This window comes from Podarcis muralis, chromosome 15 (assembly GCF_964188315.1).
Source record: "Podarcis muralis chromosome 15, rPodMur119.hap1.1, whole genome shotgun sequence".
Taxonomy (NCBI): Eukaryota; Metazoa; Chordata; class Lepidosauria; order Squamata; family Lacertidae; genus Podarcis; species Podarcis muralis.
Window position 1 is genome coordinate 33682984 of NC_135669.1, and position 27895 is coordinate 33710878.

The following is a 27895-nucleotide window of genomic DNA, read 5'->3' on the forward strand; positions in this document are numbered from 1 at the left end:
TATTACAGACTTGGGCCTCTGTGGCATCTGCCAAAATCCAAAAGCAACACTACAGTAGAACTTTACATTAGGACCAAAGTAAGATTGAAAAGGAGCAAACCCAAGTTCAGAGTTTCAGTGAACTGAAGTATGATGCTACCACTGCATTTTCAGTTTTCCTAGTGGCCACCAGGGCTACCTAAAATTTGTTTGTGCCAAGAGCTTTCTAGATCTTTAATATGCTATCCAATACTAATATTTTCCAGATTGGGAAGAAGGAATAATAGCATTCTTTGTAGTATCCCATTGAATTCCATTAGTAGTTGCTGTTGGCGTCTGTCTGACTCAACAGACAGACAGATGGAGTGTGCCTTTGGAGGTCAAACCGCTTTGTTAGCAGCACCGAAGTAACCTCCCTGGGACGCAAGCTAGGGCAGTGCGAACAGAGGTCCTGGGATGCCCAGATGACAAACCCTCAGCCTCACTGATGTGGTCCAAAGGAAAGCAGAGCAATATGTTTTGGCACCAGCTTGGCAGGAGTTGCCGGAAGGAGGCATACAAAGCACCATGCAACCGTCTTAGGAAGTCCACTCCGGATTTCTGCAGGGTTTACTCCTTAGCCTTTTCTTCTGAGGACTTGCCGATCAGAAGGTTGGCATTTCGAATCCCCACGATGGGGTGAGCTCCCGTTGCTCGGTCCCTGCTCTTGCCAACCTAGCAGTTCGAAAGCACGTCAAAGTGCAAGTAGATAAATAGGTACCGCTCCAGCGGGAAGGTAAATGGCGTTTCCGTGCGCTGCTCTGGTTCACCAGAAGCGGCGTAGTCATCCTGGCCACATGACCCGGAAGCTGTACGCCGGCTCCCTCAGCCAGTAAAGCGAGATGAGCGCCGCAACCCCAGAGTCGGTCACGACTGGACCTAATGGTCAGGGGTCCCTTTACCTTTACCTAGTGCTGATAATGCCAAGGTTGCAGGTTCGATCCCGTATGGGACAGCTGCAAATTCCTGCACTGCAGAGGGGTTGGACTAGATGATCCTCAGGGTCCCTTCCAACTGCAATTCTATGTGCAAGATAGTGGAGGTTTAGGATCAGTTTTCCTTCTCCTAGATGGGTTACCTTCCCAGGTTGAGAAGCCTCATCTGCCCCTCACTTCCTTCTACAGCACATGCAGAAACAGCATGATTTGATTGCATGCAGAAACAGCCTTCTTTACCATTGGACCCACTATTGGTCTCGTTTGTTCAATCCGCCAGAGCATGTATTCACATTTTAGTATTTTAGCACAGTAGAATAATTCCTGCACATACTTCCATAGTAGCCAGTGATGAAAAAGTTTCTCCCAGAAGTTTGCTGTGTACCCCAGCTACATCCAATGCAAAACAGAGAATGAAATGTGCCATGTTTACCCTAAAGTCAGAGTACAAAAAAATATTTACATCCTGCCTGAACTACCCTGGCCCATTGTCATGAATGATGGGAACCAAGGTCCAATATCTGGACAACCACACGTTCTCCACCACTTTTACACTGGTGTGAACTGGCCTGAGACCTGTGGGTATAGGGCAGTAATAATAATAATAATAATAATAATAATAATAATAATAATAATAACCATCTACCAAAGCCCCATGATTGCCTGTGGAGGACCAGATATCTGACACCAAAATTAAATTTACAGATTCAAGGGATAGGGCTTTTCAGTGGTGACACTCCCTGAGGAAATTTGACAGGTCTTTAGATACGCTGAACACATTTTCTTGTAGTGCAATACTCAAAATCATAATCCCTGTGGTCTGCATGCATACTTAGGTACTGCTTTTAAAATTATAAATTGAAATGGTCTAAGAACTCAGGAAGCCGCCTTATACCGAGCCGATTTAATGGTCCATTTGCTTAGTATTGTTCAAACTGATTGGCTTTCCTGTGTTTCAGACGGGAGTTTTTCCTAGCCTTACCTGGCGATGCCAGGAATTGAACCTAGCATTTTCTGCATGCAAAGCAGATGCTCTCCCACTGAGCTAAAACCCTCCAAGCTTCTTTTTACTATTCACACTTTTAGTAAGATAAGCAATGGAAATGTCTTCCTGAAAGACAAGATACAAATGAATTAAAAAAGTCAGGACTGGAAGAGACGTTTTTACTGAACCTTGGATCCAGCTGACATCTTGCCTCCTATGCCCACCAATATACCCTTCTTAACAGAGACTTTCCTGCAGTTTGTTCAGTGACCTGTAAACCTCCACAAGGCAAGATAACCCTTTTAAACAAGCTGGTTAATATCCCAAGAACCGCACTCTTTAACAGCCATCTGTATCAGGCCCCGAAGGAAGTATAGGAGAGACATTCCCATTTCTGAATAACTGTTCTAGGGGTGAGGTTGGAAAAAAGAAACCAAGCTTATTTCCAACAAAAGAAAAAAGCATGCAGTTGTCACCTTGCTGGCATCCATCTGTCTCAAACAGTGTGTGTGTGTGGTGTCAAACTGCTGCGTTAGCAGTTTTCCTCCTGGTCACCAACCAACCAATAACAGGAACTCTTCCACAGTAGTCCTTTAAATGGTGTAACAGTGTAAGCACTTTCAATCAACCACAACACAGATTTAAGCAGACATGTTCAGAACCGAAGAGTAAGTCTAATGCCAGCAGCAGCCAGGACACAACTTGTTATAAAAGCAAGCACAAAATTATGTTGTAACTTCATATAACACAATGATCAATTAGATTTTAGCCTTAAAAGTTTTGACAGCTTCTTCAAAAAGATGTGGCTTAATTTGTCTGAAGTGGGAAATATCCCCCAGCAACCCCCCCCCCCCAAACCATTCTGGATCCTTTAGAACGGACAAAAGAGTTAGATTCCTGCTCTCTCCTAGCCCCCCTCCCCTGCCCACTTCCAATGGAAAAGTCAAAGCTTTCCCACAATCCAGCTGGGTTCTCTGCTCAGCCCTGCTTCACCCAAGGTGACAAGAGAAATTCTCCTCCCTCTCAAACTGCCATCACGGCAGTGCAGTTTGTGTTCAAGGGACAAATAAGTGAATGCATTGTGTAGACGCAAGTTGGGAGACCTTATTATTCCACATCCAGCTGGCCGCCTTTTGGATCACAATAGCTGCCCTAGAAACACTGGGATATTTCCCTTCATATTTTAATTATGGAATAGATGGCCAAAATGTAAGACAACCGCGCCCCCCCGCAAAGTCTTACGCAAGCAGAAGAGCACAAATGCTAGCCAGCTGGCTGGCAAGGACTCTCCTCCCCCCACCTCAGCAGGAGCCAAACAATTTTGGTTCTTGTTTGAGCAATTGTCTAAATCCAGCTATTGTGTCTGGGTACTAAACAGCTCAGAAGCAGCAAATACATCTGTCTGGCTAAAAAGAGAGAGCACTTAATTAAGTACCATTTCTAATTCATGGCAGCTTAGAGTAACTTTATGCTGCTGCATGTACCCAGACAAATGGGACAAAACATTGCTGCTTTTAAAGAAAACCCAGAGGCAAGAACTCCCTACCTCTATTTCAGGATTTAATTGTTTCTTCTAATTGGCAGGTACCAATGGTGATTCCCCTGGCATTCGTAACTGGTACACTATTTTCCTCTCTGAAACCTACCATATGTTTCTCCCCCTTCCCCATAATTCCTTTTGTTTGAAATGGTAGCCCTGAAAGCAGGCAGGTCTGGCCCACTGCTTATAAAAGTGCTTCTGCTTAAAGGTTGCTTTACAAGCACATAGATCCATCCTTTCAAACCCAATGCAATTAACTGCGTTCAACAAAAAAGCCACAGAAGACCCATTCAACTCAGTCCCTCTGCTATGTTAGCAAATGTTTCCTTCTACCAGAAGGATATTTACATGGCATTAGAGGCTGTACTGTCACTGTAAAATGAGGGCAGTTAGTACGTTTTGTCAAGAACTGCAGGGACAAATGCATGATGCAGCACTACTAGGGACCTGTGTGTACTTTTTCGTTCGAGTCATGTAACTCAGCCTAAGTGCCACCTGCCCCCACATTATACCATAGGGAGGCTGCTACTATTCCTTTGTGGATTCAGAATTAAAGCAAGCAATTTGCCTCCAGCCACTCCTTTGAAGCACTGCTGTAAACAGCAGAAACAAATTGCTGCAGAACGAAAAGACCAAAGAAGCCTACAAGTAAATCCTACAGTGAATATAACATTGCAAGATTAAATGCCTCAAATGAGGAGAGATTACACTGGCCCAGAACATAAAGCCATTGTTGCAAGGAGTTTTGCCATTAAGAAGGGCCTCTGCAATGGTGCCACCCCCCTCCCTATCAGTATGGTCATTTTATTTATTCTTCCTCCATATCAAAGGGTGCTGCTGGATGGGTGTCGACTGCAGAATCAGTGCTCCTCAGGCATGCTTTTTTTTTAATATAGTGTCCACACAAAGTTAGCATCAAAATACCAGCCCACATTTCCTTCCCCCATTTACTCTCCCCAGGAAAAACCTGGTAAATAAAATAAACATGGTTGTCTATGACCTGTTTGCAAATTAATCCCCAGTCTGGAAACACCCTGAGTCTACAGTTGAATATTATACTTGTCCAACTTTGGCTTATGTGAACAGTTAATTTCCAAAGAAACAACCACTCAGTATTTCAACCAAAGCAAAATTAAATGCATTTTTTTCTATCTTCTGCATTATCAGGTTACAGTCACTTTCCATGGAGGTTCACTGAACTCCTTAGAAGTCTGTTTCCAAGAATACGAGTCACCTTTTGATGAAGTCTCAAGCAGTTGTTGTCCATAGGCTACCAGCATCATCATGCTTAATGCTCTCTGAAAATGTGCTCTCATTTTTTATACTGCATAACAGCCAACTTGACACCAAGCTATTGGAAAAATTTATATTTTGGAAGAACTCACTACAGAAGGTGACAGAATTCCAAAATCAAGTTACATGAAAATATACATCGCAATTTGTCTTTATACATTAAGTGAGGAAAACCTGCAGGAGATCAAAAGGCAAAGAAATATAAAGAGGGGGGGAAAGAGGAAGAAGAGGGAAAGGGAAATAGCATTTGATAGCAAAACCAGAACTCACTTGAAAGCCTACAGCTCTGCATGCTTTTATTTATCCAACTTCAAACCAGGCAAGAAATCAAAAGAAAGCAGTTCATCCTATATTGGGCTAACATACTTAGCTGACCACTTCCAAAACAAATGCTCTCAACCCTTTGGGGAAAGATAACAGGCTCAAGGGTGCTCCACAGCTGTAAAATCTTATTGCTACATCCAAGCCAAGAGATGAGCACAGCTGGGTCATAATGCAAGGGAAGGAACTGCACCTCCTGATGACAGTGCTCAAGTCATCATTAGAATCAAGTAATAGATCTGTGTTGTATTTATGTAACCTGAAAAAAGGTAAGGGGGAAGGGACAGCATTACAAAGGTATTAAACTTTATTAAAGTGAGAGATTTTAATGAATCTTCAATGGCTGAAAAGAAAAAGTTAAAACAGAATTTTTAAATCCTAATTTGTTTTAGACTGACATGCTTCACGAGAAATTTTAAAGACTCATAGGGAAAACCAGGGAGGGGGGGGGGAGAAGAGAAAAATGGAAAACCTGCTAAAAATCTTTAGAATTTACACGATTCTTATTCTAACTACAAGACAGCATTATTTGGTACAATGTGTATTTGTGGATGTACATGAACAGTATATATTATCCGGATCATGTTGTGCTATGTACACATCTTTACAATTCTTCCTGAAGGTTAAAGCAGTTCCATTAGTTTTCAAAATGCGCAAATCCTTGTTGGCACTTGTTAGGCTCTTTGTCAGCATTAATAACTGGCATGTTTTATTGCAGCCCAGTTCCAGCCAGTGTCTGCCAACTTGGTATAAACAGAAGTCCAGCATTAGGTGGATAGAGTGCAGGAAAAACAGTGCCATGTTCCTCAATTGGAGACCTACAAAGGCAAGAACAAAGAACCATCAGCCAAACTAGATCTAGTCTTCATGGCATCATCAAATGACAGGCTGCAGCAGACCGAAAAAGAAAGTTCTCTGTAGCGAGTGCTTCCAAGATAGGCTGATATGAGAATTCTCAGTACCAGCATCTGAACTGCTGTTCAGAGCCCCAGTTAGGTTTGCTCTAGTGTTGCTTTCCGGAGGCCAGTCCTACAGGGAGCACACAACTAGAATACTAACACACTGAGCATCTTCTGTACTTAAGTATTTTACAGAGATTCAAATGAACTTTAACTGCCATTTCCTAAACTAAAAACTATGGTTTGATCTTCTGCAAGCCCCATTTAAAAAAACAAACATGTTGAGGGGCACATCAAGTTGGCAGCATTGCCCTAGTGAAATACATCAGAATGTTCAAGTTACAAAAGACCTACACACATCACTGAAAAACCTGTGTTTTCAGCAAAGTTATATTCAGCCACACATGTTTTTAGCCACTTCTGACAGGAACAGCTCACTCAAAAAGTTAGCTCCATCTACCAACTGAGTGTGTAGGAGAGTCTGTTCTTTACATCAGTGTCCTGTAGGTCCTACTTCCCATTATTCTCATTAAATAATTCTGTGAAACTTACAAATTTGTATACTTTGAGCAGGCTGTTGCCCAATTAAAGGCATCTTACTTATTTACAGCAAGAGCAATGGGAGCTGAAGTATCAGGGCTTCAGGGCTCACTTGCTGAGACCAAGAACACTATAACCTTAGTTGTCAAACCAACTCAGCTACAATACTAGTAGGGTTTCTTTTCCCCCAGCAGCTACCAAAATTAAGCATCCCAAAAACATCAATAGTAAGTGGGAGTAGCAGTACAATATACGGTGCCAAAATGGTAGTTTGGCAACTCAAACCGTCAGTGGCAATAACATGCCAGCTGCAGAGAGGAAATCTGCCTGCAGTAAAACATTCATTGCAGGCAAAAGTCACAAGCATTTATATGGCACATGCAGTAGTCCTCTACAATGTGCAATGGGTGGGATTGCTTTTTTGTACAGGCCACACAACTCAGCTAAGATATCCCTGCATTTGGAAGGCTTACTGCCCAATAAGTTTCTCACTGATTGCATAACTGAGAAGCAACCCCCAAACCCAAAATTAGAGATACGAGTGTCCCGTTAAGGCTGTACCCACATGACCACCCCATACCCAATGGAGTGTTTGAGGGAATCTTGAAAGGGGACTAACTCAGCATTTAATAAAGCCAAGTGCAAAGTTCAACCACTGGGGTGAGGGGCATATCTGCCAACACAGACAAGCAGAAGCCTAGTTACCAAAAACAACTAGTTCTCATATACATACATCAAAAGCTGCATGTTTAGTTTTCAGCTGGCAACACCAAGATTCTTTGGAAATCATCAGTTGCAGGATTACCATCAGCAGTAACCACAAGTGCTACAGAGACACATACAAGCAACAGAGACTAATGTTTTACCAACTCTGGCACAAATTATTAAGCAAAACATGTTCCATTCATGCAGGATGGCTTAGCTTTGGAGTGTACTACTGGAGTTATATTAGGCAAATAGGCTTCTGCTGAAAAGCTGACATTTTCCAGACACGACTACTACTTTTTTTGCTGGGGGCAGGGATGGGATAAGAGTTATAACTTTACTTATAACCAGGTGTTGCATGGAGATATCAGTAGTGTCCAGTCCTGCTTAGTGTTCCCCACCTGTTCACCGAGCCCCTGACACCAGTACTTTGTCTTTGAGGAAACAAAAAGCTAGAAGGCTGCAATATTCTCGGGTTTTGTAAGTATCTCCAAGTACGTGGGCTAGTCTTTGACATTTATGTGTCTTTTAAACGACTTCTGAAACAGGTTCAGGCCCCAGGTTTTGGACCCAATACCTAAGCCATAGCGTTGTCTGGTTCTGCTCCTTGCACACTCAGCCAGAGCTTGTGGAGCTGCAATTTTTCTTAATTCCACTCTTCCCTTCAAGGAAGGGAAATATGACAATACATGGCCCTCTCCCACACTGTCCCTTATTTCCACAGCACAGGAAGCAGGTTACCCCAGTAGCTTCTGCTGCTGAGCAGGGATTTAGACTGGGTTCGCACAGTGAACTATACCACTTGGGCTCTTGCTTGGATTTTTCAGGGACTGGGGCTATGGACAGTGTTCTATCACGTGTACCAAAACTCCAGTGCTGTATGCAATGTTTAAAACATGTTTGTTTAGCCAAGGCTATCCTGACGTGTAGAAGTTACATGTGTTTTATTTTCAGCCACAACTGGTTTTTATCACCTTTTGATTATTTTTCATACCTGTTTTTAATTGTTGTAAACTACTTAGAGGGTTCTCCCTCCATCAGTCAGTATATAAATTTTGTTTAAAGAAGAAATGGTGCTCTAATTTCAGTTTTAGGAGCCTTTTGTGACTGGAGTGGGAGAACTGTGGTGTGTGTGTAAAATACGAAAATACTACAATATATAAATATAATAAAATAATCTGACCTGAACATTAAAGAACTATCTCCTAGCAATAAAGGAAAACAAAATCTTATCTGCTGAATAAATGCAGAAGAGAGAGAGAGAGGAAATACACACTTGTAGAACGTGAATACTTACCTCACTGCCTTGAGCATTCAACATGTAACAAACACTTTCTGGATTTTCCAATGCAAAATGGAATTTTCCATAATAATTTTTTTGAAACCCTACTTACCCTGAAAAAAAGTGAAGCTACTAGCTGCTGAATTAAGTGTCACTCAAAAGCAGTCTCTTGGCTTTTTCTTACACAGCGGGCAACTTTCCTTTTGAATTCTCCATTTCTATCTTCCCTCCATTCTTTCTGTAAATTAAAATCCAAATTTAAAATGATTCTTCAAGCCACCACAAGTAACTTCATTATTTTTTCAGCTCCTCTAAAACCCATGAAGAGTGCTATGAAATACTTGGCAATAAAAGTAACCAACATTTGTAATTTAAATACGAAACTTCTGTCATTAAAATAAGAGTTTTAATTGGTAGCTTGATGGGTGGTGTCATAGCTAGCAAGTGCTATCTGGGATTCAGTTTTGTTTTTTAAAAGGAGAACTTTTCCATTGATCTTTGACTGACAGTATACAAGCCATCCATTCTGAAGCCTGAATCAGGGTTATATGTATTCTAAGCTAGAAGAATCAACATTCTGTGCCAAATCCTGCATCTTGAGTAAGTTAATCAGATCTGCGTAATCAATCATCCTGCTCTTTCCACTTATCAAGACATACCAGGATCAAAGCAGAATATTGAAACCACAGTTCCTGAAACACTTCCTTCTATTTCAAGAATTCACAAGGCCACATGCTACATTTTCAAGTCCAATTTGGCAGTACCAGGAAAAACTCCAAACTCATGGACAATTAGATACCATATTCCATGCTTGTATAAGTTCAGTCAGAGGTTTAAAGGTATGCAGCACTTTCTGAGACAAAGAACCTAAACAGAAGTGATACTCCACTATATGCAGTGGTGTATCAATCAAGTAGGAACTCTTCTCAACCTGAGCACACAAGATGAGCAGGAAAGGGCAGGTACATATAAATAACCAACTGGACAACTATCATGCAATACAGTGGTACCTCCAGTTACGAACGGGATCCGTTCCTGAGGCCCAGCCATATCCTGAAAATTTCGCAACCAGAGGACCGCTTCTGCACATGCGCAAAGCGCGCAGAGTGTTTCTGCGCGAGCGGCAAACCCACTTCTGGGTTTGCCACGGCCGTAACCCAAAGATTCCGTAACCTGGAGGTTACGCAACACAAGGTACCACTGTATTTATTACATACATGCCTGTTATTGAGGGGTAGCTTGTTCACACAGTTAAGAAAAAAAGATTACAAATATGGCTGCTTATTTTAAAAAATCCAGAGATGCTGGTCACCTCTGAATATGGACAGCAAAATAGGGAGAGACTCCTATTACACTTGAAATTATACCATGACCACATTACATTTGTTCAACTCCTGTCCCTTTTATTACTAAAAAGTCATCTTAAGGGGATAAAGCTGCGTGCCATGAAACCATTCCATGGTATTTCAACAGTAATGCTGGGAAGAGATTTATTTACAAGCTGCAAGTCATACCGCTGCATCAACGTTAGCAGGAGAGTCACCGTTGGGATCTGCCAGCATAGAAATTACACTAATCATTATGGTTTCCACAGTATGGATGGGAAGCCAGCGTTCTTCAGGTTTCTCATAGCCATATTTGTCTTCACCAGGTTCATGAAGGATGGAAATACAGACATCACCATTTTTATCAACTACCAAGAAGAAGAAAAATAGAATTTCAGAGCCTTAACATTGTAGCAGAAATCCTGTCTTCAGATAACAGTGAAAAGCAAAGTAGTGAGGCTGCTGGAGAGTTTTTTGTCCTCTGCTATGGCCATCAATTCCACCCAAGGATAACATTAATAGGAATATTTGTCAGAAACATGGAGTACATGGAGTACAAGTGTTAATATAGTGAGCAAGATTCAGTCGACTGACAATAGGATTCACAACTAGTTAATATATAGAATTTGCTGCCCAAAGATGTGGTGATGCATGTTAGATAGGGGAGGATAAACCTATCAATGGTTATCAATGATGTTCATGCCCTGTTTGTGGAAGCATCTGTCTGGCACTTGGGAAGGCAAGTTGAAACAGATGGACCTTTGGTCCAATCCAGTAGGGCTCTGCTTACATTCACAATATATGGATCCACCAGCTACCCTGGAAATTGCAATTCACCACTGCTAATTATCTTTATTTTCAAAATACACCAGTAGAAGTATGCCGTTAGTTGACTATAGCAACTGCTGTGTAATCCAGTACACAATTATTTCCATTTTAAAAATGGAGAACAGAGGCTAATACCAAAGCAGGTCCAAGTGAAGGAGACCCTATTCACTGTTTCACTGTGCAGATGTACATCTTACAGTGGAGAGGAAAACAGCTTTCTCCATTGAAAACAGCTTTCTCCATTGTGGCATCTATCTTGTGGGATGATCTCAAAGTTTCCACTGAAAATTGAAAATGGACTCAAGGCATTTCTCTGACCATAAATACTGGCTCCTGGCTTCTGTGGCTGACATTTTAACTTGGTTTTATTTAGTTGTTTTGTTGTGATATTTAATTGTTTTGTTTGTGGATCACTTTGGAATTTCTTTTCAAAATGAAAGGCATAAAATATGAATTATTTTAATAAATGATAACTAAATAATCCAAGGAAACTAAGTTATCCAGAGTCAGATGAGGCTTAAAATTCCAGTTTCCACATTTCAAATTTAAAATACTACCTAATTTTCTATATTAGACTGTATGCAAGCAGTGTACTGAGAGCCTAATCACCCAACTGTCACATGGATGATACCTAACCAATATTTTAATAATTTTATTGCTGCATTTATAGCACACATTTCCTCCAAGGAGCTAAAGGTGGTATGCATATATTTTCACAACAATCTTGAGCGGTAGTTTATGTTGTATATCACCCGTGGCCAATATATCATACCTACAGTTAAAGGAAAGACACAGAAACCAGCCAAAGTATTTTTTCCTGAACCCAAATATTTACATTCCTTCCTAATAATTTCCCATTATCCAAAATTGGGGCTCTCAACTTCGTTCATATTCATTCCAGATGCAAGACAGAACACCACACTTTACACATGACATCAGCGTCTTACCATTTGGATGCCATATTTCTGTGATAAACTTCATTTTTGGCGGCCTGAGTGGATAGTCCTTTGGGAAAGTAAGGTGAGCTTTGAAGACGCCGCCTTCACTGAAAAAAGAAAAGAAAAGGAGAATTTTCAGTCACTGCATTTAGAAGTTTCAAGTGATTTAAGTTCACCATTGCTTTGAATTTAAGCAGTCATCAGATCCTTGTACAACACTTTGGAGCATTACTAGGAATGGTTATTTATTAAATGGCAGAGCGAGACATGTATTTCCCCAATTAATGCCTATTCTGGGGCTTCAGCATCAATTTCCCAGAATATATCTCAGGATTATTATTTATTCCAGGGGTTCTCAAACTTTCTACACCCAAAATTCACTTGAGACAACTGAAAAATTCTGAGGCTCACCAGTCAGAAAATGGTGGTGGTGCATCAGAGCCTGTCATAAAATGGTTGCAGATGAAGGCAGAATTTGGCACTATCAGTTGGCAATTACCAATATCTAATCAAACTCTGGAAATTTCTCATTTCTTTGCCACAGTGTTTTCCTTGGGGCAAGGAGTCCTAAAGCTCACCCTTTCCTCAAGCCAAGAATGGGCATTTGCTCTGGAGGTATTGTGACTCACTCTCCTCATTTTAGGGAGAATCTGCTGAACCACAGTATTATGTGAAGACTCTCTTTCATCTTTTCCCCAACCTCTATGCACTTGCCACTCAAAAGTAATTTTTGTATAATTTTATTTATTTTCAAGAATAATATCTAGGTACAGAATAAAAAAAATGTCTTCAGCGGTACAGATATTTGCCTTTTTTGAGACAGTAAAGGTTACTGCAAAAGTTGATGAATGCATTACAACAAGTAACATAGAACAAATAATTATTCTGCCCAGATAAAAATTCTTTTTTTGTTAGCAATCTACACACCGTGCATCCTCCAGAATAAAACTTCAGCAGAACCTCAAAAGTATTTTTTTACCCATGTCCTGTAACTACTTCTTCCAGTCTATCACATTCAACCTGTACTTTATTCTACCTCCTGCCCCCCAAAAAACCCTACTTCGGGTTTCTTACATCTCTCCTCCATGGTCATTTCACATTCACTACTTCCTTCTACAACAACTTTCTTTTCTATTCCCAGTTTTTATTTATTTATTTATTTTTATATATATATATATATATATATATATATATATATATATATATATATAAAAAACAAAAAATGCCCCTTTATCTCACTTTCTAATTTCTTTGAGCACCTCACATGGCCCTTTCCCCTCAGAATAGGGATACCTTCCTACACCCACTTCTCTGTAGTCCAGCCACTTTTACTCAGCATCCAAGGAATCACTGGTGCCGGCACTGGTCGAACCAAAAGGCTATGACATGGCTATGGAGCAAGGTAGGCAAGCAAGGAGGCACTGTGCAGTCTGTGGCCCACCTGAAAGTAGCTCAAGGCCAATGTTGGGGCCCAACCCACTATTTGAGGAAAAACTTATTTAATCAATTCCTTAAACTTCTTTCTACTTCTCTTTAGTGAATGGCTCAATGGGTCAAGTCTACAATTTCAAGAGGAAGTACTAGAGAACCATAATGCATTTAGCCTAGGGTTTGCTAGTTTAAAAATCAGACTTAAGTTTCATGTGTGGCAAAGCCAATTGAAGTAAGTCTCACTGATTTTTAAATGGGATTCGTTTACAAGTACACATGCTTAAGCTTAGGCCTTAAGTTTATCTGCCTACAATTCATTTTGCTCAGTGTAACATGCAAACAGTATAACTTAAAGAAAGTGACACTCCAATCTACATGTACAAAGAGTAAAGTCTTTCATATGAACATCGTATGGGTTTTACAGATTGCTATGTATTGCCTTTTCTGCTTTCCCCCTTCACTGTACTGACGAGGTGGTACTCAAACCACTAGTCCAACTAATGTGTTGGTAATCACAAGTAGATCATGGTCTGGGTGGTACTGTGCCATGTTAGCTTTAAAGAAACAGAGGAAAAGTAAACACAGTTCACCAATGCACCAATAGAAGTAAGACCTATCTTTACTTGCCGTACATGAACTAGCTACATATAATAGATTACAGAAATTATATGCTAACACTGCTATATGGCAAGTCTATAATGAACTCTTAAATCTACCTGAATGTAACAATATTTTCTTTATATGAGCCCTATCAACTGAAAAGGCAATTTTTAAAAATGATTATTCATAACCCTCAGCTATTTGTTCTACTTTACTTTGCTCTTTTGTTGTTAGGGGTATGTTGGCATTAACAAAGCACAACAACAATAATAAAAAGATTGGGAAGGGGTAGAAAGAAGGGAGGAGCACGTCTACAGTACAACTCTATCCCCTGCTTCCCACCTGTCCCAATCTTTGGAATTGTAGTTTAGCTAAAGCACAATAAATTCTGATAGATATCCCTAAGGTAGAAGAGGAAAAGCAGAAAGAGAAGGGGGCATGTATATTTAGTTACACTGGAACCCATATTGTAGGTATGGATTTGAACACCCACTAGAACAGAAGACATCTGAACACCTTAAGACCATGAGCAGATTGAAACTTTCACTAAAGGGAAATAAAAAGAAGCTTTCAGGTTTCTGTGGGTACAGGACTGGCAAACATTTGTTCCAAAGTAAGTGTTGCAGATCCACATACACGTTTCACCATCATATCTATTTAATGAATAAGCCAGCTTGTTGGCTCTGTGCCTAAAATGGCGTTTTGTATGAGGCAGGTGTTAACACTAGGACAGATGCCTGAACTTGAACATATTAAATAGGAATAGTGGTAAGACATGCAGTTTCACATAATCAATGCCATTTGCAGCTAGCACCTGTTCAAGAAAGTAGCCTTGTTTTTCTGGCTCTCTTTTACATCAGGAGCACGACTAGAGAAATATTTTAATTTCCTAGGCAACAGTATCACACTTCTTTCTAGGTGCCCATGCTACCAGACACCAGATATTTTTCCAGGCCTTGCCATTTGTATACCCAGCATTTATTCCAATTAATATGCCAACAAGCAGAAAGTGATTCATCTGCCACCTTCTATTTCACAAATGGTCATAAGCACATAATTCCTCATAATTTTTCCTTGAGAAGTTACATTTAAAGCTTTAAGGCCCTGTTTTTGAAGCCAAAGACAGAACAAAGACCACCCTAAGCAAACCAAATTATTCAGATCAGAGCATACAATATGGTCCCCAAGTTCCTCAGGAGGGGGTGTATTTTGCTGGTTGCACCACCACCTACTCTGCATGGAAAAATGTGTATTTATGATGTTCCACTTTCCTTCCATGAACTCAAGTGAATGGCAAGGGTAGTCAGTGTGATGCCCACCAAGCAGTCTCCCATCAAGCACTGGCCAGACCCAATACCTGCTTAGCTTTAGAAAAGTTGCTGCATCATATGCCTTAAGGTCCTAGGGATGTCTCCCAGCAATTTACACATAGCGTTGAGTGTAAATGATGCAAGCTTCAGTGTTTCCTGCCTCCAAACAGCAGGAGGAGCACAACCCACTTGCCCTGTCAAACAACTCTTGACTCCAGTGTAGCACAAGTAGATACTCTCAAATAATGAGCAGAGATCATCATCTTGCAACGGAAGTCCCCAAGCCTCATACATCATGGTGCATGTCATTCTTACTTGCAAACTGACAGTGCAATCCTAGGCATGTTTACTCAGAAGTAAATCCCACTGTGCTCAACACAGCCTATTTCGTAATAAGTGTGTTTAAAGATTGCCACCTCAATCTGCCTTATTACGCCTTAGGTACCTCCACCTGAGGAATATGGTAATGGCAATTGTCTTCTATACAAGACCCAAAATTAGAATAATATTATGTTAGCCAGCTGCCATGCTGTTGTTGTTGTCAAGACCTTTTCTCTGGTCCTGAGCTTTGCTTATTGGTGCTAGCTGGATACTCAAGTGTTTCGTTTTGGGAAAATGTATGTTTTATATGTGTACACTTTAGCTCAAGTGATAAAAGAAGATAATTTATTTAGGTCTCAAACTTCATGAACCAAAAAAAGAGAAAAGCTTGCCCTGTTCAAAACTTTTATCCTTCACTCCCTCCAAAGTCTTAAGGGGAAGCTTGTATCTAGGTCTTGCTATAGTTTTGCTTTCAGTCAGTTATTCATAGTGCAAGTCTGTCCTTGTGCCCTGCAGGGAGACAGAATATTATCTACATGGAGACTGAAACAAGTAGCTAGTTTTACTTCTTACAAACACAATATTACAAGTTATCCCCATTAGATTTAGGATAGAATTACTGTAACCCAGGATAATTCAGACTTCAAATACATACATTTTATACCACTATTTAATTCCCCGCTCCATATCAAATCAGTCTTGAGAGGGCAGAAGAAGCTAGTTATCAAAATATTAGATGCTTAAGCAAGCAGGTATTTTAGTTAAACAGCTAGGGATACTTACTACAGTGTATCTGGTGGACCAATAATAAGAACTTCCCATCGATATAGATCATTGTCATCTATTAAACCTGCTGAAAATCCTTCCACTGGGTTTTTGTTGAGCTCTGTTCAAAAAAGAAAAAATATATATACTGTTATAGAAGAGGTAACATTTACATATGTCTTGTGCTTCATTTGTAACAAGCAAACAAATAACTTTCAGAGCTTATCCAAGTGCTCTTTAAGTTAGAACTCAATTGTTCTATGCCACATTCTCAGGGTCCCTAGTTTGCTCATTATCTCGTAAACACAAAGCTCATATTCAATGACATACCAAATGCCCAACACATAAAGCCATTTCAGAGAAACCAAGTTGCTCATTCCTAGCCATATGGTCCTACTCCCCTGTGAGCCTCCAAACTGACTTGTGGCTAGATTCTTCTTCCCTGAAATAATGGCTATCTAATTACGTATGCTACAACCAACTATAAATTCCAATAAAACATAGTTTAAAGTATTTTACCTTGTTATTTAGCCAATAAGCCTGCTATGATCACCTGAACAAGCTAGTTGCCCCATGATACATAAAGGCTAGGGGCAAGGGAAAAATTACCCCTTCTGCTTATTCTGGGCCTTCACATCTCTAGTTCCTTCCCTTGGGCAAAAAAATGATGTCTTTTATAATGCAGAATACTCATACCAAACCTGACCATCAACTTCAGTTTGTCATTATTTACTTAGGCTGTAAGTTGGTCTAAAAATGTGTTTACACACTAAAAAAAATTATTGCTTTATTAAGATACAAATAAATCAAGGTTATAGGCTATCCATTAAATCATTTGTGTGAAGAATAAATCCAGATCCCAGTTGCTTTCCAGGTGCTGACTGAGAGCAGCCTAAATTGCTTGTGACCTGCATAAGAGCACTAGTTACCACGTGAACCCGCCAGGCAACCAAGGTCAGCTTCAAAGGCCCTTCTCCGTATGTCCCCAGCTAGTGAGAGCAAGCCTTTTTTGTGGTAGTGCCTAAACTGTCAAATTAATTCCTCAATATTTAACCAGGTACCTGCCAAGGTAACAAGAGGGTCAAAGTGGATCCTATTCCCTTGCATTTAGCATCCCTTCATTTTATCATGTACTTGTTTTATTATGGTAGTTTGCTGCTTTTATTAACAGCTTGCCACTTCGTTTTATGATTTTTAATGCTGTTTTTATGGGATTTTAATTCATTTCTCTGTCAACCTCCTTGAGGACTTTTGAAAGTCAAAAGGTGGACATGTATTTCTTAAATAAGAAGCTATTAAACTCTTTGTAAGGCCTAGACAAACAGTTACCATTCACCCACAAGTAATGGGTATAGAACAAAGTTTTCCAAACTTTTCATGTTGGTGACACACTTTTTAGTCACACTTTTTATTTGCATCACTTCACAACACAGTAATTCAGCTTTACTAGCAAACCAGAGGTTAAACTAACCCCTTTCCAGCCCCAGGAGGAGCATGGGGAGCGTTCGCGCAGCACACCTATACACTGCAGCCGACACACTAATGTGACACACAGCTTGGAAAGCTCTGGTATAGAATTTACTTTATTTTACACAGCTTCTTTGAAGTGCAAGCAATTTTACGAAGCCTGTTCAACTGAAGTGCATACCCTAGATCAGGGGTTCCCAAACGTCATTCAGGTAGTCTGAGGCATAGCTGTGGATTTGTGGTTGTTACCAAGAAATCACCAATGAATTGAAGTCAGCAATAATTATTTCCCATAACTGGTACCTGCAGTATCTTCAAACATTTACAGAAATGTTCTTAAGTTTTGTTAGTGTAAGCATAGTCTTCTGATAAATTCAAACCTCGACTCTGTTGCAATCTAACTTCCCAATCTTACATTCCAAATACTTGGAAGAAAGTTTAACTGAAAGTATGGGCATGCTAAGGATCTAAATATGCTTGGACAGAAGCAAAAATAAAATAAAATAAAATAAATAAAATAAATAAAATAAATAAAATAAAATAAAATAAAATAAAATAAAATAAAATAAAATAAAATAAAATAATAAAGACTACAGGGCAGAAGCAGCCATCTTCCAGATGTTGATGGGACTACAACTCCCATCATAGCCAATGGGAAGGGATAATCAAAATTTTAGTTCAACAATATCCGGTAGTCACCACATTGGCTGCTCTAGACGGTCACAAGCCCCAGATATTAGAAACAAACAAAAATGCACACATTACATTATCTAAAAGGTCAAATAAATATGACTGTGGATGTCATTAATATACCTAGAATATATCACTTGTGAGCCTTTAAAGTACATCCTGTGTATCACATTGGAATCCTTAAGAGCCACCCTATAAGGTAAGTCAGTAGTACTGCAGCATGGGAAGCTGGAAAAATGTGGCTTGATATACAGTAATCCAAACTGGGGACTTCCCAATTTGTCTTACATCCTGATCAACATTCTGTCTGTCCCTGATGATTTGCAGAAGGCACAGCAAGAGTTGAAGTATGTTGCAACCCTCTTCCAAGCCTTACGTTTTCATACACTGATAAAATTCACTTGTCTCATTTCAATACACTTTTAAAGTGTTGCCCCCCTAGTAGAGAACACAAAATCTACCCATAGTAGGAACAGCTGATTGTTTTCTCGCAAATCTTTTAAACAGATTGTACAGGAAACTTGATTCAAGGTTTGCAGGATGACATAATTTGACACAGTTGTGGTAAAGGGCAAAAGCAGAGTAGGCCGTGGACTTAACTGGACTTAACCGTGTTTCAGGTTGAAAAAAATTAGTAACTATCATGGGGTCACAGAGTCGAACACGACTAAGACAACAACAAAAACTGGATGCAATGGACATGGTCCAAACCACAGAGGAAGAACTATGTGCATCTCCACTAAGGTTAGCAAACAGAAGAAACAAGTTAGTTTGCATAAAGCATTTCCCTAGTTATGCTCTATTTTTTTGTTTTTCAACTGATGTTAAGAATGACCCACAGAGGGAGACAGCACTCTTGTATTTAGCAACAGCTTTAATCCCTTGGCTCCTTTGGTTTTTCTACAGTGAAGTTGCGGACTTTTGAAGTTACTCTATCTTTAATGCAGTGTTTTGAACCAAGCACAAAGTCTGTTGTACTGAAATGCCACTGTAAAGTAAATCTCAAGACCTTGCCTTCTGTGCTGTCCTCTTGTGACGAGGTTATGGCCTGAAATGGAAATCTGACTCATTCTACTCCAACAGTACTTTCATTTGGTACACCAAGATGGCAGTGCCAAGAATTTAAAAAACCAAGTAAACAGTTTTGACTGTGCCATGGATCAGCAATCCAGTTTTTAGCACAAGCTGGGATTTACAATTACTTCCACAACCAAGTCCAGGGTTATAAGCCAAAAAGGAAACCGTGGCTGGGATATGGCTTTAGTGCAAAGCTGTTATGAGCAAGCAGCACTCCATCACTGGTTTACAGGGAGAGAGCCCTCTATACAAATCCAAGTGAATCAAATCGGTACAAGTCAACAAAAATGACTAAGCAGGCAGAGCCCTATGGCTAAAGGAGCAACTATGAATGGTATATCGACTTTTCAACTTCCGTTGGTGGTTGCAGCCTGCCATTTCAAAGGAACCTGTCTGCCACAGAACTCTGAACACCAAGGAAACAAAGAAGTCAAGGCTTTCCTGAATAGCCTGTAAATGTGCAAGCTAACAGGATCATAGAATTGTAAGTCGCCTTGAGTCCATCAGGGGAAAAGGCAGGGTATAAATAAATTTAACAACAACAGAGTTTGAAGCGACCCATAGGGGCATCTAGTTCCACCCTCTTCAGTGAAGGACTTGCAACTAAATAATCCCTGACAGATGGCCATCCAAGCTCTGTTTAAAAACCTCCAATGAAGGAGTATCCACCACCTTAGATCAATTATCTCATCAACTGTTCAACTTTAGTATTTTGTTTCTGGTGCTGTGTCTAACTTGTCAATTCAACAGGGCCTGTCTATATATTTTATGCAGCACCTAGTTTTTAAGTGCTATAAATATAAGCTGAGAAAACCAATACCTACAACTATTGATTTCAGGGAGATTTATTATTATATAGAAAAGAATACCAATAAACCATAACATATAAAACAATAGAAAAGCACAGTGCTGATGAGAGATGGGGTGGAAACTGTTGCTAAGATCATTTGGTTGTTTCAGTCTGCTGACTTGCCTGTATTCTTTGTTTACATAGAAAATTTTAAATTTTGTCCTTATTGGACTTTAGCTTTGTTTGCTTTATGATGGAGCTGCTATTTTGTTATTTACTGAACTTGTTTTTATGGATTCTGTATTTTTTCTATATTATTTTATCCATATATTTCTATATTGTTGTTGTTATTGTCCCCTGCTCTGGAACTGAAAATATTCAATGAAGAGCAGGTTATAAATACTTAAATGATTAAAAATAATTTAAATTAAATTAAAACCAGCCAACAACTGAAATTGTGGCATTCAACTTCATAGTGGAGGCACCTAGGAAATATATAAATACAGTGGTACCTCAGGTTAAGAACTTAATTCGTTCCAGAGGTCCATTCTTAACCTGAAACTGTTCTTAACCTGAAGCACCACTTTAGCTAATGGGACCTCCCATTGCCGCCATGCTGCCGGAGCACAATTTCTGTTCTCATCCTGAAGCAAAGTTCTTAACCCGAGGTACTATTTCTGGGTTAGCGGAGTCTGTAACCTGAAGCGTCTGTAACCTGAGGTACCACTGTATGGTGAAAAAGGTGAAGGGCTCCATGAAAAATGATTTTGGCAATCCCACCCGCCATTGAACCCAATGAGTTTTGACTATAAGTGATTTTGGCTTTAGATGCAATACCCCCATGTAAGTTGTGGGCCTAATGTACTTGCCTGTTAAGCCCTAATGGTTTGAAATTCAACACCAACACCCTGAACTAGATTTGGAAACAGTGCAGCAATCAGCAAGGCTCATTTAATGCTGGTGAGATACACTACAATATGTGGTCCTAGTTAGCAATCTAGTTGCTTTATTTTATACTACGGTAACTTCAGTTTCTGATCAATATTCAAAAGCAAGCCCCATATATAACACACTGCAACAATCAAAATGAGGGGTTACCAGAAACCATGCATGAACTATCCCTGCTTAGGAAAGGCTACAACTTCTGCACCAACCTAGGCTTGGAAAAGATACACAACATCAGTAAGGCCTCCACTGGGGCTCCAATGGCAGCTAGGAGAACCTTAGAGCTGTGCACCTGACCTATCAGGCGAGTCCAGCCCCATCCATAACAGGTTAAACACCTTATCATTATAAACCAACAAAACTCCTACACAGCAGTACACAGCTTTGCTTCCTCATTCCTTGAATTTGTAACCAAAGCTTAGATCAATATTCTAGTACTGCATTGTCCCATGTGAACTAAACTACTGCAACATGCAAAATCGTATGCTACCTACTGGTTTCTTTGGACGCTAACATTCTGCTTTAATCCAGACCCAGTGCTCAGTAACATGGTTGCAAGAGGGCTGTTCCCCTCTGGCCACTGTCGGCTTTGCAAGGCAATAAAGCAACAAGAATGCTAAGGAAAGGTCCTTTTTACATCACTATACTCCCAGCACCTCCACAACGTTCTTTATAAAGAGTTCCAAAACCCAGCAGCAGTTGATACCATCTGTCCGCTGAGGCCTCAACAACTCAAGGAACATCCTATTCAAGGAAGAGAAGATAAGCTTTAGTGAGAACTTCAGTGATTCCCAATTAGCTAATTGGGACCCCTGTTTTTCAGGGGTCTGAAAGTATTGTGGACCCTTTTTTCTCCCAAAAGCCAACACACAGACCACCTACTTTTGCAAATTTTGATATCTCTATGGTAGTTTTGTTATGTGAATAGTCCCAATGATCCCCTGGGTGGGTTACACAGACCCCTGGTGTCTGTGGGCCACCAATTGGGAACCACTGATCTAGAACATTTTGTTACCTAATTCTACTATGCAAACAGTTTTAACATCATATCTATAGATCTGTTTCAAGACACTGGCAACTACAGACACAGGAATATTTGCTTTCTCACATTTCCACCAGATGTTTAAAATCTCCACTTTATTGCAATGTCAGTGCCTACCATCACCTCTTTTTCCAAGACTTCCAAGGTGTCCAATGACATTGGAAGGCTGTCTTACCACTTTTCACTATAGCTTGTAGCTATCGAAAAGGTGGCTCCCTTAAAAAATAAACAATTCCAGACTTCTGGAATACTGTCTTGAAAGTCCTGCTTCCATTTATCTTTATATTACTGCTATTTAACAAGATCTACAGAATTGCAAGTATCTGGTATATCGTAGCATATTATTTCAATTTATTTATTGCGAATAAAGCCCCTTATTATTTAAGCACTAAGTTATACAAGCAGTAACCATGTCCCTCCATTTAATTAATCAATTGCTTCCCATAAAAGCATCCCAAAACATTTATCACAGTAAACATGTACTTCGGGTTTAATGATACACTAGATAAGCTGGAGATCACCAGCAAACCAGCTATGTTTGAGCTGAGGAAATTCAGTAGTGATGCTGAATACACAAACTAGTCATCAGTTATCAGATGAGGGCCACTGAAAAGCACAGGAATCAAGCTGCAAAAAAGCTGGATTGGGGTGCAGCTATTTGGATCTACATGAGCAACAATGTTAAACTGATCCAAATTTGACATGCTTACTTGCCAGGAAGGCTGATTTAGAAAGATGAAGAACTACAGCTTTGTAAGAGATTAGACAACTGTACACCTGTTTCAGAATGGATTAAGTTTTCCATTAAGAACAAGTTATTCTTACCTGTAACACAAAAATGGGAAGGCAGAACCCATTGCATAATGCCAGTGTATGGTTACAGAACCAAAGTTTTAAAACTGTAGTATAGAGTGGAAGTAGCGTAAACATTTTCCTAAAGTTTCTGAAGAATGTGAAATTGCTTCAATTTATTTTATGGGAAGCAACAAATAAATGGAATTTAAATAAATAAGATCGTCCCTTCAACATTCTGCACCCCTTAGTGATACAGTACCTTTTGATGCCAGGTATACCATTTACAACATTAGAAATTTTGTCCATAAATTCATAACTAGCTGTGGCAAAGTCTTCAAACCAAATAGCAGAAATAAAAAACAGTCAGCATAAAACTGGACACAGCAGCTTTAGTTCAGGTTCCAACGAGGGAACATAGGATGATCAGCTGCTAACCAGCTATACAGAGTCAAGCCATTAGTTCACATAGCTCAGTACTTTCTACACCAAACTAAGGCCCGCAAGCCGGATCAGGACCAACTGCCTTCTGGATCCGGCCCATGGACGGTCCAGGAATCGCCATGTGGATCGCCAGCGCGTGTGTTCTTTCCCTCTCCCTCACACGGCGGTGGCGGTGCCTCCTCCCCCCTCCCTCCTCCTGGCTTCTCCCCGCCCTGCCTAGAAGAGGAAGGGGGCTGGGCTATGTTGTTGTTAGACTCAGGCAGAGCCCAGCACCTTGATGAGAATGGAAATTGTCCCCAATCCTGGACATCAGAGTAATTATTTGATGACTGAAGTAAAAGCACTGAGTCACCCCACCTTCAAGTAAGTTATGGGGAGAGAATGTGTTCCTGTGTGTGCAGTTTGACCACACAAACTTTGCTCACACCCGTATCTGGCATGCAGCCCTGAAATGTGACTATGACCCTTGGGTCAAAAAAGACTAGTTACCTCTCATTTAAGAAACTGGATGAGCTTTTTTAGGGTTCCAATACTTGCAGCAAAACTGAAACAGGTTCATGGACCAAACAGAAGCCATTTTCCTGCTTTCAGTTGCACCATGTTGCATTGTGCCCTTTTAAGTACAAAATAAATATTAGAATCAATTTCTTGAGGAAGTTTGGCTACATGCATGGGTCATTCAAAATCCATTTATAGCCAGCATACTGGGAGACCACTCTAAATCACTGCTGTAGGTTGACACCTTGAACAACAGCAGTCCTTTCAGAATTATGAGGCTTGTGTATTTTGCATGTGCACGCACAGACACCATACTGTAACATATGAAAGCATCCATTCATGCGTTTTTTCTGGCTCAACTCTCTAGGGAGCAAGCAAAATGTTGTCATAAGTCCAAAACTGATCATACTCTAGTACACAAGTGATTAGGCTAGATGCAAGTTTTGGTGGGAGGAAGTAAGCTCATTTGATAGTAAGTGGTTCTACTGACAAGAGAACTCAAGAATTCCAAAGAGTAAATATCCTGACTGACTGGATTATGGTATGACCTCTTAAACTGAGAAGATAACCTAAATGAACATCAATCAATCAGTTTCCAAAACAAAAGGGATTCACTGTGGAGGAATAGCTATTTAAATCAACAAGACCATCTACTCACTAAGCTTAGCTTCTCTTTCCTGTTTTGTCAGTATGGTCTAACCACCAATAGCAGCAGTTGTAAAACATCTCATAGAATCATAGAATCATAGAATCATAGAGTTGGAAGAGACCACAAGGGCCATCGAGTCCAACCCCCTGCCAAGCAGGAAACACCATCAGAGCACTCCTGACATATGGTTGTCAAGCCTCTGCTTAAAGACCTCCAAAGAAGGAGACTCCACCACACTCCTTGGCAGCAAATTCCACTGTCGAACAGCTCTTACTGTCAGGAAGTTCTTCCTAATGTTTAGGTGGAATCTTCTTTCTTGTAGTTTGGATCCATTGCTCCGTGTCCGCTTCTCTGGAGCAGCAGAAAACAGCCTTTCTCCCTCCTCTATGTGACATCCTTTTATATATTTGAACATGGCTATCATATCCCCCCTTAACCTCCTCTTCTCCAGGCTAAACATGCCCAGCTCCCTTAGCCGTTCCTCATAAGGCATCATTTCCAGGCCTTTGACCATTTTGGTTGCCCTCCTCTGGACACGTTCCAGTTTGTCAGTGTCCTTCTTGAACTGTGGTGCCCAGAACTGGACACAGTACTCCAGGTGAGGTCTGACCAGAGCAGAATACAGTGGCACTATTACTTCCCTTGATCTAGATGCTATACTCCTATTGATGAGGCCCAGAATTGCATTGGCTTTTTTAGCTGCCGCGTCACACTGTTGGCTCATGTCAAGTTTGTGGTCAACCAAGACTCCTAGATCCTTTTCACATGTACTGCTCTCAAGCCAGGTGTCACCCATCTTGTATTTGTGCCTCTCATTTTTTTTGCCCAAGTGCAATACTTTACATTTCTCCCTGTTAAAATTCATCTTGTTTGTTTTGGCCCAGTTCTCTAATCTGTCAAGGTCGTTTTGAAGTGTGATCCTGTCCTCTGGGGTGTTAGCCACCCCTCCCAGTTTGGTGTCATCTGCAAATTTGATCAGGATGCCCTTGAGTCCATCATCCAAGTCGTTGATAAAGATGTTGAATAAGACCGGGCCCAAGACAGAACCCTGTGGCACCCCACTAGTCACTCTTCTCCAGGATGAAGAGGAACCATTGATGAGCACCCTTTGGGTTCGGTCAGTCAGCCAGTTACAAATCCACTGAGTGGTAGCATAGTCAAGACCGCATTTTACCAGCTTCTTTACAAGAATATCATGGGGCACCTTGTCAAATGCCTTGCTGAAATCAAGGTAGACTACATCCACTGCGTTCCCTTCATCTACCAGGCTTGTAATTCTGTCAAAAAACGAGATCAGGTTAGTCTGACATGACTTATTTTTCAGAAATCCATGCTGACTATTGGTGATCACAGCATTCCTTTCTAGGTGCTCACAGACTGTTTGCTTAATGATCTGCTCCAGAATCTTCCCTGGTATTGATGTCAGACTGACTGGGCGGTAATTATTTGGGTCCTCTCTTTTCCCCTTTTTGAAAATAGGGACAACATTTGCCCTCCTCCAGTCTGCCGGGACTTCGCCTGTTCTCCAGGAATTCTCAAAGATGACTGCCAGTGGTTCTGAAATCACATCTGCCAGTTCTTTTAATACTCTTGGATGCAGTTCATCTGGCCCTGGAGACTTGAATACATCTAGACTAGCCAAGTATTCTTGTACTATCTCCTTAGTTATTCTGGGCTGTGTTTCCTCTGCTGAATCATTTGCTCCAAATTCTTCAGGTCGGGCATTGTTTTCTTTATCGGAGAAGACTGAGGCAAAGAAGGCATTGAGGAGTTCAGCCCTTTCTGTGTCCCCTGTTTGCATTTCACCATCTTCTCCTCTGAGTGACCCCACGGTTTCTTTGTTCTTCCTTTTGCTACGAACATACCCATAAAAGCCTTTTTTGTTGCTTTTAACCTCTCTAGCAAGCCTGAGTTCATTTTGTGCTTTAGCTTTTCTGACTTTGTGTCTACACGTGCTGGCTATTTGTTTGAATTCCTCTTTGGTGGTTTCCCCCCTTTTCCATTTTTTGTACACATCCTTTTTTAATCTTAACTCAGTTAAAAGTTCTTTAGATAGCCACCCTGGCTTCTTTAGGCACCTTCCATGTTTCCGTCTCATTGGTATTGCCTGAAGTTGTGCTTTTACTATCTCCTTCTTAACAAACTCCCAGCCATCTTGAACTCCCTTTTCTTTTAGTATTACTGTCCATGGGATCTCACCCAGCACTTCCCTAAGCTTTATGAAGTCGGCTTTCTTAAAGTCGAGAAATTGAGTCCTAGTATGCTTGGCTGCTCCTTTCCGCTGTATCTCTGTCTCTGTCAGCTCAGGCTTGCCAACACTATGTGCTCTCACAAATTGCAGTTGTTTTATTTTACACTTGGCTCAGCACAGGCCTGCTTGTTTATCTTTCCCACAAGCCAAACTTAACAGTACGGGACACCCTTCTGCCAATCCAATACTTCTTCCACTTCTGTATCACTGCCCTCTATTTCAAAAACAGGTATGAATTGAGCATGTTGGCCTGTGTTCTCAAACTGTGAAAGTCTATGGAGACATGGTCACTAATGCAAATGGTGCAAACTTGTCACTGAGACTGACTAATGAAACATGTCTCTAGCTTGCATCAAGCATGAACGGTCTGCTGCTGCTTTCTAGTCAGGACATACATGAAGAGTGCGCAGAAACAGTGTCAAAAGCTGCTAAGGCAAACCTTTATTTCTTCATGACATTTTTACTTCCTTAGAAAACCTTACAATACTTTATTTTGTCCAGTGCTCAGAGAACATGCAACTTTTCAGCAGGAATTATGACAAGAAAGGGGAACATAGAGAAATCAAGTCTATTTATTGTGTCAAGAACTTAAACAAAAAGAAAAGTTACACAGCACAATTGCTAGTATGAGTCTTTGGAATACCGGTAGCTTCTATTCTGCCATGGGAACTTGAATGTTTAATAAAATTACCATGTTGCCTAATAAAATTCAGTAAAAAACAGTTTAGCTAAAATAATTATTAAAAAGGCAACTATTACTAAGGCAATAAAACTCAAGCAGGATAACCCAGTAATAATGTTCACAAAAGACTACAATCATATTGAATTGGGCACATAAAGTTGTGTAAAACAAATATTTATAATTTTTTATTTATACAGTGGTACCTCAGGTTAAGTACTTAATTCGTTCTGGAGGTCCGTACTTAACCTGAAACTGTTCTTAACCTGAAGCACCACTTTAGCTAATGGGGCCTCCTGCTGCTGCCACGCGAGCACGATTTCTGTTCTCATCCTGAAGCAAAGTTCTTAACCTGAAGTACTATTTCTGTGTTAGCTGAGTCTGTAACCTGAAGTGTATGTAACCTGAAGCGTATGTAACCCGAGGTACCACTGTAATGGCATTTAAGTGGATTATTACCCCAACCTTTTGCTTCATAATGCTCCAATAGGAATTGACACTCAAATTCAAGTTGACAGTATTTAATCCAGGCATA

The 27895-nt window shown here is 40.4% G+C and overlaps 1 protein-coding gene across 3 annotated transcripts in view; it reads right to left on the reverse strand.

The window, feature by feature from the left end:
* Window positions 1–4830: 4830 nt before the first annotated feature.
* Window positions 4831–27895, reverse strand: part of UBE2G1 (ubiquitin conjugating enzyme E2 G1) — a 33879-nt gene continuing 10814 nt past the window's right edge. For 2 of the 3 annotated variants that reach the window (XM_077919405.1, XM_028708038.2), the window contains exons 2-6: window positions 16055–16157; window positions 11619–11716; window positions 10033–10211; window positions 8631–8756; window positions 4831–5910 (exon numbers count right to left, since the gene is read on the reverse strand). In XM_077919405.1, the coding sequence (XP_077775531.1) occupies window positions 8670–8756; window positions 10033–10211; window positions 11619–11716; window positions 16055–16157 (467 nt within the window). In that variant the 3' untranslated portion in view covers window positions 4831–5910; window positions 8631–8669. Of the gene's footprint in view, window positions 5911–7264; window positions 7358–8630; window positions 8757–10032; window positions 10212–11618; window positions 11717–16054; window positions 16158–27895 lie in introns of all 3 variants that reach the window. The other variant, XR_013390834.1, reaches the window with a different exon arrangement.